Genomic DNA, 14,520 nt, shown 5'->3' on the forward strand with positions numbered 1-14,520 from the left:
GTCCCTTTTGCTCAGGGATCCGACGACACTGCAGTGACGCTACACGCCCAAACGCGCGCTGATAAAAATGGATGGGAAACAATCTATTGTGTCAGACAAACACTGTTGGTGAGAAATCTGGGATCATAACAGCTGAACGCAGAGCCACGTGTATTTCCAACAGCCAACATTTCATTCGATAACCTGTTTGATTTAGAGGTTAATTTACAGCGGTGCCTTGAGATACAAGTTTGATTTGTTCTATGAGCGCTTGTAACTAAGAACATCTCAAATCATCTTTTCTCATTGAAATGAATGGAAATGCAATTAATTCGTTCCAGCCTGACCCAAACTTTTTTTTTTTAAATGAGGAATGATAACACGCCATAAGATTATACTTTATAAAAACACACAGTAATGTCATAATTCATTATAATTTAAAATAATTAAACTGTGTATTTAGCACAGCTTGTATAATACAAACAGGTCTACTTTTCATTATTGAGGCATTATGAATCTGCAGTGAGGCATGTCCTGCCTACAATTCAAGTGGGATTCCTAATAATTCACTGAGACGTCTCGACTCAGATAAACTTGTTTTGTTTATTTTCTATTGTGTAATTTTCATGTTAGTAAGAACAACTTATTAGTATATTATTATGATAGAAGTATTAGGGAGTAGGACTAGATAAGTTTTTGTACTTCTTTCTACTCCTTTTGAACATGGAAATTATGATGCTATTGACATTTTCACTTGTATTTTATACTTGTGATATGTTTGTTTATCAACCAAAAAAAACAAAAACAAAACAAAACAAAAAACACCTCTCTAAGCTCACTAGTATGACACTAAAATTAGACGTTCCATGCAGAGGATAAAGAATATACCACTGTGAGCGGTGTTATGTTATCTACATGTTGTCTGTGCACCATTTGTGTTGAAAGCAATGCCTAAAGGGTAAACAGAAACATAGATGCTAATTAGCGTTAGCATTAATTTAATAGAATGAAAGGCTGCATTATGTGGTTGTTTTAAATACGAAAGGCATAATTCTCATTGTTTTGATAAGGGAGTCAGATAAATTAAAAAAAAAAAAAGTCAAATGATGCTTTTATCTTGAAAGACTCATAAGTGGAGTCACTCATATCTCAAGGCAGCACTGAATAGTGATAATGGCAGCATAATGGCCAAGTGGTACGCCAGCTTCTCCCAAATTACAAAAATAAATAAATAATAATTTTAGCTTCACTGACGACTCTAACGCGAGTATAAATGATCGTTTGTAGACATGCGGCCAGTCCAAAGTGGACCACGCCTCTCAAGTCGGCTGGGAGAGGCTCCAGCTCCCCTGCAGCCCTAATGAGGATACGCAGTGTAGAGAGTAGATGGATTGATTATCGGGATAATGCTCATCTCTGCGAGAATTCATCATCGTATGATTATGATGCCTTGGAGACAGCATCATTAACAGTCGAATGGATGCTGGACAAAATAGCAGCCGGCGAGTGCGGAAGAATGACTGACGTGTCAATTTAAGAGCAATCTGTATGGGCGCGTACACCGCCGAGTGTCATTTGTGACAGGTTCCAACTCTTTGCAACCGTGCACAAGATAAGTAAATTGATGGCCGTACATAAAGCAACGTATTTTTGCAATTCGGTGTTGATGACGTTATATATATGCGATATATATCTATATACGGTTTGGATAGGCCAAATGCGAATGATTCATTTGTGATTCATCAACTCATGTATCCTTGTTCTATGCCACTATGTCCCAGATAAATATAAACAATATTCAGTCCCAGAGGTTAGCAGTGATGTCATTGACTGCTGTCTTTGGGTGTTCATTTCTGTAGTTTCTTTTTCAGGACATTCCAAATTGTTGTTTTGGCTTTGCTCAGTGGAACTGATGGTTTTGCTTTTCTCCCACAGACAACACTCCGGTCTTCATGTTTTGCGTCACAGCAAACGCAGTTTTCACAGGCGACACCCAACGTCAAAAACAAGCGCTATCTAAAGTTTAATCGATCATTCTAATAGGCGGAGCTGAGCAACTGGAAACACCCATCAGTCACGTGTTTCAACACTTTTGCTCACTTGAAAACTGGGCGACTTCAAACAAACAAAATAATAATAACAATGATTATTATTATTATTATTACTACTACTACATAATAATAATAACAATAATAATAATAATAACAACAACAACAACAATGATAATAATAATAATAATAATAATAATAATAATAATAATAATAATAATAATAATAATAATATAGGGCTGGGCAATAAATCGAATTAATTCGATACATCGTCATTTTAAAAAATCGAATCGTTGAAAGTTTGCTAAATCATGAAATCGAATTTTGTCTTCTGGATGATTAAAAGCTGTTGTTCTTATGTTATGTTACATCCAAATGCTTTTATGTGATGTAATTTTGTGTTAAAACTGATCTAGAATCAGTATACGGTACTGGTGTCTAAACATTTTGCACAGGAATTATTTTTGAATGAATGAAACCTTTAAGTAAACGTTTGTTGGATTTATTAGGTTAAAATCGATTAAAATCGTAATCGCCCTGAATGACTGCAAAAATCGAGATTTTATTTTTTGGCCATATCGCCCAGCCCTATAATAATAATAATAATAATCATTGTTATTATTACTACTACTACTACTATTATTATTAGTTCGGTTTTAATGTGTGGGAAGAAGCTGGAGCTGAGACTCAAGTCCTGAACTTCCTGTCCTGGTATTTCATTATACATGATTTTTTTTCCACCCCTCCTATGTTCTGTTCTGCTTCTTTTCGGCAATCAAGGGTTCGCGTATTCAAACATCAGAGGTTGCCTTTTGACAATTCTTTGCTGATGTTTCGCTTTGACAGATCTACTGGAATATATCTGAGTACCAAATAGACAAACCCCAGCAAAATTTAAATGTCTTTTTAGACAAAAAAGGAGCCAAAGGAACAACCACAGCAAAATGTCCGAACGTTGTTGACAATTTGGACTGTTCTGCAGCTGAAGTCTCACAAAGTTAGCCAAACTCCAAAACTTAAAAGGTCAGGTTCACACCCACCTCAAACTGGCGGGATGCGCTCAGCATGCAGTCGGATTTTGTCAGACCGTATCCAATGTGGACACACTTTCAAAGGCCAAACTTTAGAAATTCCTCTCCTCGCTTCCTTCTTTATTTATTTATTTTTTTCATTTCTAATGTCACCCTATTGATGTTGTATACTGGGACTGTTCAACAGAAAACAATGAGGAGAACCGGCTGGTCTTTTGCTGTGACTGTGCACTCATTGCAGAGCAAACAATGACTTGGCAAAGAAGTTTTTTGGGGTTTTTTTTTTTTACAACTACAGGCCAAAAAATACAGAAATAGTTTAGGACGTTTTCTTCATCTGGTGTAACAGACCTTGGCCGCCCTTCACTAAGCCATGACTTCAAAATACTTTGATTTTGAAATGCAGAGTCCTAATTGTATCACCCATTGGTTGGGTGCGGTGAGATTGCAAAGACATACCACAAGAGCGGAGGCGGCAAATGAAGCGGAATATCAATTTGTGTGAGTGAACACGTTTTTTTGTTTTGTTTTTTAAACATGTGAAATGCACAGACAATCCGACCTTACCGCAAATGGGTCCTTCGTCTGAGCGGTCGGCGCAGTCCACTTTGCTGTTGCAGATCTTGTCGGGTGTCAGGCAGACGGACGTGTCGTTGGCGCAGTGGTACTTGGGCGGCTTGCAGATAGCCGACTCGCACGACTCCTCATCCGAGCGGTCCTCGCAGTCGATGTCGCCGTCGCATACCCAGCTCTTCGTGATGCACTTGCCTAGAAATACGTGTTATATAATCTCAGTTATTTTAAATGATGCTTTCAACTATCAACAACGTGGATTTTTATAGACCCTCACAATGAGTGCCAATGCAGCAAGCATGGAAAATAACTATTTCTTTAATTATTATTTTCCTCCATTTACCATTCCAGAATTTATAGGGAGCATCGCATTCATCCATGAATAATATAGACAACAAACTGAGCCAATCAGTGGCGAGCTACCCAGGAAACGTATATGTAAAAAACATTTTATAAGAATGTGTCTTTAGAATAAATGTTCGATTTTTGCAGTCAATGTCAAATATATCTACTATTCTCACTCCGCACCAAACAAAAAAGATGGCTGAGAAGTTATTGTTTATCTTTAGGGATTTAACGATAACGGCAATATCGTGATATCGCAATATGAAAACTGCCACAATATATCGTCGTCGTCATGTCACGATATTAAAAGCACATCTGTTCAAAAAGTCGGGTTGATTTCCATGTGTGCAGTTCTAGCACCCTCTGGTGGCTAGTTTTTTAGTACAGTTTAATTTTCACAAGGCATGTTTTGGCCCTTCTATGTTTAAAATTCACATTAATGGTCAGATGAAGGAGAACGTAATATGCTTGTGAACCGAGTCAATATTTGGAGGAACTCAATATGTGGTTCAATGTGTGCCTCAGTATTTATATATTTGCATATGTAATATTTATATTTTTCATTGCTGTAATGTACAAAAGCACAATATTGTTTTTTAATTTTTTTGTTTTTTTATTTTTTTTATTTTTTTTTTACAATTTATGACCTTTTTTTTGTATTGCCAGGCTCCCCACAATATGATAATTATTGTACCGTGACCTGCATATTGAGATAATATCGAATGGTGATGTTTGGATATTGTTATATCCCTATTTATCTCACCATCTGCAGTCATGGTTTCATGAAATAAAATGCACACACATCCAGAACCTTGTGCAACACATTTAATATACATAAAGCAGCGTTTGGAATTGTGAAGAATTAGGAGATTTTTGTTTCATTATGCTTTTTAAATATCAGCAAAACGTTGCAGTTTTTTTTTTTTTTTTTGCACCAGTCCAGCTGTGGCTGTGATTTTTAGGTTTTACTTATTCATACTGTTACGTGGCTTATGTTCCATTTGAGGCCGGCACTTCGCAATATGCTGTATTTTGGTGAGTCGGATCCCTAAGGGTGCGCCATTCGGTCTCTAGTACCTTAGTGTAAAATTAGAGCAACAATATCTGTAAAAAAAGTCTTCTCCGGGTACTCCGGTCTCCTCCCACATTCCAAAGACATGCATGGCGGGTTAATTGGGCGCTCCGAATTGTTCCTAGGTGTCCTTGTGAGTGTGGATGGTTGTTCGTCTCTATGTGCCCTGCGATTGGCTGGCAACCAGTACAAGGTGTACCCCACCTACTGCCCAAAGCCAGGTGAGATAGGCTCCAGCACCCCTCACGACCCTTGTGAGGAATAAGCAGTCAAGAAAATGGATGGATGGATGAATATCTGTACAAATCTAAACTCCTAGCATTTGGTCAAACCACACCAAGTGTACAACTAGCATCAGCTGGATTTAGGCCTGTTTTGCTACATCTTCTCCTCTCATTTATCCAAATTGTTCACTGCCTGGATGGGGGGGTTTAGAACCAGGGGAATATTGTTGATTTTTGCCAACTGTGTGTTTGTGAAGCCTTTACTCTCTTTAGTGATACAGGGTAAATAAACTTGACTTGACAAAGTGCATGCACGTGCTGATATTCTGGAGCGTGGCGATTATCGGTGGAAATATTATTAAGTAGGTGTAAAAATAGATTGTGATGTTAAAAATCAGCATGTGTGTACTTTGCTTATCACAGCATGAGAGCTGTCAAGCTGTCCCACTTGTGGACATCTCAAGTTGGCGACAGTGAGAACATTTTTTTTTTCCAAGCTAGGACGTATTGTTTGAACGTGTTACTTCAAGGCAAGAATATTTGTCGGGCCTCAAATACAGTACATGCACATTGTTTCAAGTGCGAGCGCACGGTAAAGTTACAGAACTTGTGTTCATCATTCCCGCCGCTTGTTTCCAGAATGCCGTTCGTTCCTCCGCTGTGCACATTTGAAAGAAGTAGGTGGAACTACTGACAGAGGCGAGCAAAGCAAACATCACAAGCCGCCAGCATGCCTCATCATTTTTGTGCCGGTGCAGGATTGCAGCATATTCCAATTTACAGATTTTCCTTCAAAGTCACCACATTGGTTTATTCTTGGTGCCAGATCAGTGTGTGTGGGAGGATGAAGCGACAGCTGAGGGTGTCATTGTGTGTGTGCGTGTTCACATTTGTCGATATTGACTTGGAAGCTCTCGGGCTGGCTGCCCCAAAAAGGGAAAAAAAAAAACATATCCGCATATCGCTGTTTGATTGAGGCCTCCATATGTTTAGTGCCTGCTGTGACGCCAGTACAGTGGCAACAGAAAATGCAAGGCTGTGGACTAAAATTTAGCTTTTAAAGAAATGCTCCACAATCATTAAAAAACATGTTGGCGGCATGTACACGGTGATCTTTTGACAGAATTGATAAAAACATATTTACAGCTTGTAAAAAAATAAATAAGAAAAATCAGTGGGATGAATAAAAAGGAGTGAAGGGAGTGAAGAAAAAAATGCAAAACATGAAAACATCATTATTCAATGAGTGGGTGGCAACAAAAAAGAAAAAAAATAAGAAGTTTGTGGGAAAACAAGAATATGAATATAGTGTATATAAATCAAAGAGTCAAAACATTATTTTGGATTCAACTTACCTGGGAGCTAAACAACAACTGTTTTTTATTTAATAAATGGCTGAAGTTAGCCTGGAAACCTACGGAGCCCCTAAGGTGACATGGTAGGAAAAAAAAAAAACTTTGTGTTCCCTCGCAAGACATTTTGCGTTCCCTTGCAAAGATTGCGAGGTAACGCAAAGATTGCGTGCCCTCGCAAAACAACTTTGCGTTTGAAAGAAAAGATTGCGTTCCCTCGCAAAAAACTTTGCGTTCTCTCGCAAAGATTGCGTTCCCTCGCAAAACAACTTTGCGTTTGAAAGAAAAGATTGCGTTCCCTCGCAAACTTTGCGAGGGAACGCAACATATCTTCTATTTGGAAAAAAAAAAAAAAAAAAAAACTATAAACGTTGAAATATCTTTTAGGAAGCAACCAACTCTCACTGGAAAATGCTTCAATTTTCCCATCTTGATGTTGCTTATTTAAAAAAATAAGTCAAAAATTCATTTTTTTGTGTCTGCCTGCATGTGTGCATCTGTTGAAATAGCTCACTTTTGTTTGCATGTATTTTCTTTAGTAATAGAATGTTGAAGAGAACGAACGAGGTTGAAATCAACAGAATCATTTTCTGTCTTTTATTAAATCCCTTTCAGCCTCTATTTATCATCATTTTCCCAGTACAACACAGTACAAATAAGGGCCAAGACCCACGTTAAAGATTGAAGAAAGCAAATTACAACCGCGTTGCTTATTATGCACGCATTATTTTATTTTTTCATTACCTGTATCTTTGCAGGTAAACTTGGCCTTGGGGTCGCACATCCGTTTGGTGCCTTCGCAGTCTTTCTCGTCGCTGCTGTCTTCGCAATCCTTGTCTCCGTCACATCTCCAGCGCTCCGGGATGCAGGTCCCATCTGTGACACAGTGGAATTCCTCCCCGCTGCACTCAATCACAGATGGCAGGGCTGAAAAGAAAGTCACTCAACTATTGATTGGATCGCATCAAGAGCTCGGCAATACACCGTCGCGGGCCAAGGCGCAGCGGCCATGAATCATTCTTTGGGGACAACTTTTATTGTTCAGATATTTGTATTTACAGGTAAGGAAAAGCAATATTCTTTTGTTGCTTTTTTTTCCAAAATGAAACTTTCCACATTTTGAGACCGACATCACTTTTATATGTCACGGTGACTGGCATATGCAATATCGTCGCTGTAGGGCAGAAATTCCGACCGTCCAAATTGGACACTTTCAAATTATTCACAAATCGATACAATTGGTCTGTCCCCACGTTGTGTGTGACGTTGGCACTTTATTACCCAATTTAAAGTGTTGAAAATACTTGACAACAAATCTATTAAGCTCTCGTAATCACTCAACTGTCAGTGAGACGTTATAAAACTCTGCCTCTCCCCTTCACTGAAGAAGCCTTACAGCATTATGTTACCTCAATATTGAGAGTCTGAATGTTTTCTAGAAAACAATTGACAATATTTAGGTTAGATATAATTGAATATGCCTGCTTTGTTATGAATGGATCACTACAACACGCCGGTGCAGAAGGAACCGGTGATCCACAAAATAAGTGCGTACAGATTCATTCCTGCCTATTAAACTACTTGGTCTGCTCATAGTTTTATTTATTGCATCAATTATGGTCCTCAGACATTTGAGAAAGAGACTGCGAACAGAAGGTAACCACATCCATTTGCTTTTTTGAAGTGACGTGCTGACTCCGTGTCCTACCATTTTAATCAACGACAGCCGCAGGTATGGATAATAGATGCATGGATAAATTAGCAATTGAACATAATTTTGGGGTGTTTCTGTGTTGATGTTAACTTGGTAACTCAAGAAAGTATTTGTGATTTCCTGAAACGTAGTTCTTTTGGAGATGACAGAATTATGCACAACAGCAACGACATGATACAGTATATGGATACGATCGTTAATGGTACAATAGTTCACTTGTCAGTCTTTCAATTTCCACTCAGTGACAGACACTATTAGGGTAAATGGCTGACTGTCCGGATATAGGAAGTACCATGCGATTGACTGGTAACCAGTCCAAGATATAGTCAGCTGGGTCTCCAGCCCCCTATGACGGAATTGAATAAGCAGCGTAGAAGATGGATGGATGGATGGATGGATGGATGGATGGATGGATGGATGGATGGATGGATGGATGGATGGATGGATCGATCAATCAATATTTATAAAGCACCTTTCAAACATTCAAAATGCAACTCAAAGTGCTGGACATCCATAATACAATAAAAAGTAAAAAAAGAAAAAAGAAAAGAAAAAGCCCCCCCCCCATGATCACACCCAAAACACAACAGACACACGAAAACCACAACATGGCGGGGCACAGAAGTACCCTGTAAGGAAAGGCACCCTGGAGGAGTTTATCCACAGTGAGATAGATGGATGGACGGATGGATGGATGATGGAAGAATTGGTGGATGGATGGAAGGATAAATGGATGGATGGATGGATGATTTTTAGACTGATTTAACAGATGCATGTTTTTGCCCTTTTTGTGTCAAAATTTTGTCTCCGTTTATTTTACTGTCATGCTGGAACAGAAAAAAGGCCTTCCACAATCAGTTCCCAAGGTTTAGAGGACATAACTGTTCATCTTAAGAGCAACAGAAATGGGAATGTAATAAGCAACTTGGTGTTGTTTATTTTTAAAGACAAAACAGTCAAGTCAGAAATGGTGTGTAGCTGACATCGTGACGCTTGACACTCAAAGCCCAAAAGTACTATGCAGCCGAGTCAAAGCTGAAGCTGACTCACTCCTTTGTGCTGAAAAGCAAAGACAGGCCCACAAGCATCAGAAAATGGTTTGATGAATAGTCTACATATTCCAGTGACAAGCAAGTGAGCTGTGAGGGTGCATTAGTTGTTTTTTCCCCCCCCTGCATTAATTAGATTAAATGATTCAGCTCCTGATGTTGAAGTTCCCCCAGAACAGCGACTAGATAAGATTAGTCACACATGAGTGTTAAAACAACGTTATTCAAATTAAGATGATTCATTGCTGAACTCGTAATTACAGCAGATGAATTTATGCATTGCCTTGAATTGCCAAAACACAATTAGCACGCTAAAATGGATATAAGGAAACAACCCCATCATTAAAAGTCATGGCTGGCACTGAAAGATTAATGTGGTCGGGTGAAGGGAAATTATTTTATAATTTAGTGTCAAATTAGAACAACAGAGCTCAAATCGACAAATATGTGCATAAAATGAGGTGTGCAATGAAATACATGCACTTAAAGCCTCCATTGGCTTTTTTTGCGCCGTGACAACGAGGCACTCTAAAGTGGCCATGCAAGTCTTGGTCTACACACTGGCTGTCAAGTCTGACTTAAAATGAGACATGCGTGCACTCAATGCCAACAATGAGGCACTCTAATGCTAATGTAGGCATAGTTAGCTAGCTAATCAGGTTAACTGAAATGGTGAAAAAGTTTGACACTATCTCCTTAATTCAGTACCACATGGTTCTCAGTCTTTGCAGAACATTTTTCGAAATGATCTTCATACTGTTATGTTCTGGGGTTGGATCCCAAAGCGCAGACACAAATAAGATTTTAGCTCTTTATTCGCACAACATCGAGAGGCGTAGAAACAAACTTGACTAGACGATAAACAACGAGAATGTATCAAGAATCACGAGACGCTCGGCCGTGGAGTTGCACCGAGTAACAGGGGTAATAATCCGACAAAAACACACACTTCTCAGACAGGTTTATATAGACAGCGACTCGATCTGATTGGTTTTGGCTAGACATGTGGGAAACAGGACTGACAAGGAATTATCTGATTGGCTGTTGACTAGATAAAGAGATTAAAGATTCCTGACATCACATAGCTTCTGACATCACATAGCTTCTTACCAGTTGAAACTCGATGGTGGTTACATCAGTTCAAAACAGACACTTGACCAAGCATAACCCTTGCATGACCCTAGTCATGACAGTAAGCATAACCCTTGCATGACCCTAGTCATGACAGTAAACATAACCCTTGCATGACCCTAGTCATGACAGTAAACATAACCCTTGCATGACCCTAGTCATGACAGTAAACATAACCCTTGCATGACCCTAGTCATGACAGTAAACATAACCATTGCATGACCCTAGTCATGACAGTATACATAACCCTTGCATGACCCTAGTCATGACAGTAAACATAACCATTGCATGACCCTAGTCATGACAGTAAACATAACCCTTGCATGACCCTAGTCCTGACAGTAAACATAACCATTGCATGACCCTAGTCATGACAGTAAACATAAACCTTGCATGACCCTAGTCATGACAGTAAGCATACCCCTTGCATGACCCTAGTCCTGACAGTAAACATAACCATTGCATGACCCTAGTCATGACAGTATACATAACCCTTGCATGACCCTGGACATGACACAGACATGTATAATGTATTTAGAAAGAAATCTCTGCTTTGTTGTTGTTGACGACGGGTCAATTCTCACCTGCTGATCCGCCCCGACAAGTCGTGTTCTCATCACTGAAGTCCCCGCAGTCATTATCGCCATCGCAGGCCCAGTGAGCTGGGATACAGCGGCCACTGGTGCACTGGAACTGGTTGTTGGAGCAAGACCGGACGCAGCCCGCCTCATCACTGCCATCGCCACAGTCGTCCTCTGAACAGATTTACAAAATGTAAGCACACAAACGACTTGATAATGTGAAGTATTTTTTTTAAATGTCTTCTCCAAAACCTGAGTCGCAGCGCCACTTCTCACTGATGCATCGGCCATTGGAGCAGGTGAAATGCGTGAGGATCTCGCAAGTGGGAAAAGCTGGAATATAAACAGAGACGTTTCTTACATAAATGGGTTGACTTAAAATGGTTGCTCACAGAAAAATTCAGGACACACAACAGACTGATGTAATTTAGTGTAAAGTACAGAATCTGTTGATGTTGAATGTTTTCGCTGAGATTTGCGGTTAAAAAATTCCAACTCAGTCAACGGTTGCTCACTTGTATGCCATTTACTTTTTTTTTTTTTTTTTTTGGACGTGACAAACCAAAGTGAAATTTGTCAAGGGAATGATGATATCTTTTCCACGCATTTTAAGACAACAAAGCAATCATACGGCACGTCAACGTTTGTCCTCTGCTCACATCTCAGTCAAGGAGACTTCCGTGCTATCTTGCGTATAGAAATATAGATTCTTCTACTTCCTGACATTTCTATTCCCAACAGAGATTGTTCTCTTTTCAGACTTACTGATAAGCCTTGGGTATAGAAAGTGGATTCAGATATCCTTACAGGATGTCGAAACCTTTATTGACTTCAGAATGAAATGCAATTCTAGATTCGAATTGATTTGTTAGCATCTGCTTCTCCTGACTGAAAAGGCTGTCATGGCAACATTTTATATATTTTTTTTTTTAAATCAGACAAGTGTCGTGTATACTCTCCTCAAATACATCAGGTCTCACTGACACATCATGGCTGGATGGAATTTAACATTCATTAAAAATGAAGCACGGGCATCCATAAATAATGAAGGTTTCAAGTAAACAGCCAGCTTGGCTAAAAATGAAACGCCGACATCCATAAATCATGTCAGGTTCCCATGAACAAAGAGCCCGACGCAAGACGTTGTGTGACAGCTCCTAAACCACTGACAAACAAAATCTACATCGGTATCCATCTTGAAGGCAAGCGCCACTTTGCTTCAGGTATTCTCAGACCCGCGGAAGCGCCAGCGCCGCCGCCAGGACTGCACAGTGGAGCGCCGGGAGGGGACTAATGCCCGAGGAAGCTTCGACAACAGCGAGCGAGAGAGAGAATATGTTTTCTTGCCCAGCTTGATTATGATTGAATGAAGCCAAGCATGAACTTCAATTACTGCTTACACCCTGGCTGTTTTGCGACTATGTCTTGAAGCGGCTTAGGATGCACCAAAGGGAGTCGGAGACGATTCGGCCCAGTTGCAGCACTTGGCAACGATCAGTCACTGCAAACAAACGGCATACTAATGGCCATTAAAGGGAAATCCCAAACCTTTGAATTCTTGGAGTACAGTGTATGATTAAGTGTATTACATATGTTGAAAAGTAATGTAATTTCTGCGTATAATTCAGCAATTGATCTGATCAATCAAAAGTAATGTGACCTTTGGGGACAAAGAAGTCAAGAAAACGGCTTGAGAGCGAATATAGGGCGGGGTCTTGCCAATGGGGATTTATAAGTATGAATGAAGAGAGAGTTAATTAGCAGATTTTAAAAATCTGCTACTGGTCTCTAAATCACTGAATGGCTTATGTTTTTGAATACATTAAAATACATGCTCACGGAATCGAATGCCAGCAGACTCGGCTCAATTAGTGAAGCCCAGAGTTCGAAGCAAACATGGTGAAGCAGCATTTAGCTGTTATGCTGCAGGCAAATGGAATAAGAGTCTAGCACAACTGAATTTAGCCACCTTCTCCTTTTTTCCAGGATGCCTTCTCGTTGTTTCTGGTCAAGTCAAGTTAGTTCCATGCCTCTTGATGTTATGCGAATAAATAGTTAAAGTCTTATTTGTGTCTGCGTTTTTGGGATCCAACCCCAGAACATAACAATTAGGGTGTTGATGTGTAAATAGTTGTAGCCAATTATGTGTTTTCTCAATAACGATTGTTCGTTGTTCAGGCCCCTTATAATGTAACAGTAGTTGTGTGTTTTCTGCTTGCTTGTTGTGCGTCATTTTGTTTCACCCAAAGTTAGCTCTGTGTTCTCTTCAGTTGACTGATGGTTCTTTTAGTTTGCAGCGCTGTAGAACGAGAATGCATTATTAAAGTTGCATGAGAGGGGACACTATTAGAAACAGCTCACAGTATGGTGCAGTGCGGTCCCAAAAAAAAAATGTACCTAATGTAGATGTAACTAAGGCTGTAAGCCACTGAGAGTGCATTCTAAATATATCAACGTGTGTGAGCATTGGAGCAAGTCGTCCCCAAGGTACCGTATTCATCCCAATTTTGGTTCACACCACAACCAAGATGCTTTGCGCTTGTCTCGCCTTTAACCAAAAAATTGGTCCGGACATCCTCCGTCTGACACTCAACATGGATCAATGCGAGTAAGCCCGACTCGCCTCTCATCTCCCGTGGGACGGCTGTCGTCACATCAGATCAGACGCTTGTCCAAACAAACCTCTCGCTGACGTGCGGCGTATTTGCCAGACAACGCCCACGTTGGCTCTCTCTCTCTCCCTATCGACATTTGGATGAAGACGTCATTTGCCTTAATAGTCACTCTCCTGTTTTCTGCAACCCACTGGGTTGCTCTGATGGAGCGTGAAGCTTCACGCTGCGGGCTGACCTGCCCGCTGAACCCCGTGACGGAGCTTCCGCGGACGACGTATGCCAGCTCCGAATCCTGCTGTGATTTCACACTGAGTGCTGACATAGATAGATATAGTGTGCGTGCGTGTGCGTGTAGTTACCAGAGGTGATTTAAAAATCACTTATTTTGGTTGTCGGTGTTATTGACGTGTAGCTGTGTTGTGTGTCTTTCACATTTAAAAGTTCCATTCAAAATAATTGAGAGACCAGACGAGGAAAAAATTGTCTGACTCATCTTGAGATCATCATGTGAAAAGTGAAGAATACAAATACAACTCTCTCAGTCTTCCATCAAATCGTGAAACAAATAAAACTACCATAAATAATGTCTAATATATGATGTCTAAAGCTTTGACTTTTTTTTTTTATTTAGTGGGGGTCGAGGATAGAACACACGTTTCCCGGTTTGCACTGTCTATCTACCCAGACAGTTAAGGATAACTTAACTGACGGGAAGGTTGTTAAAAAAATAAAAATAAAAATAAAAATAAATAAATAAATAAGTAAAAATAATTTTAAAAAAGTAAAAATAGATGCGTTCGGGCAAA

At 39.8% G+C, this 14,520-nt stretch overlaps 1 protein-coding gene across 1 annotated transcript in view; it reads right to left on the reverse strand.

Annotated features, from left to right (window-relative positions):
* Positions 1 to 14,520, reverse strand: part of lrp1bb (low density lipoprotein receptor-related protein 1Bb) — a 291,575-nt gene that overhangs the window by 127,577 nt on the left and 149,478 nt on the right. The window contains exons 19-22 of the mRNA XM_077536047.1: positions 11,352 to 11,432; positions 11,103 to 11,273; positions 7,369 to 7,551; positions 3,626 to 3,826 (exon numbers count right to left, since the gene is read on the reverse strand). Of these exons, the coding sequence (XP_077392173.1) occupies positions 3,626 to 3,826; positions 7,369 to 7,551; positions 11,103 to 11,273; positions 11,352 to 11,432 (636 nt within the window). The remainder of the gene's footprint in view (positions 1 to 3,625; positions 3,827 to 7,368; positions 7,552 to 11,102; positions 11,274 to 11,351; positions 11,433 to 14,520) is intronic.

The sequence above is a fragment of the Festucalex cinctus genome, chromosome 11, assembly GCF_051991245.1.
Source record: "Festucalex cinctus isolate MCC-2025b chromosome 11, RoL_Fcin_1.0, whole genome shotgun sequence".
Lineage (NCBI taxonomy): Eukaryota > Metazoa > Chordata > Actinopteri > Syngnathiformes > Syngnathidae > Festucalex > Festucalex cinctus.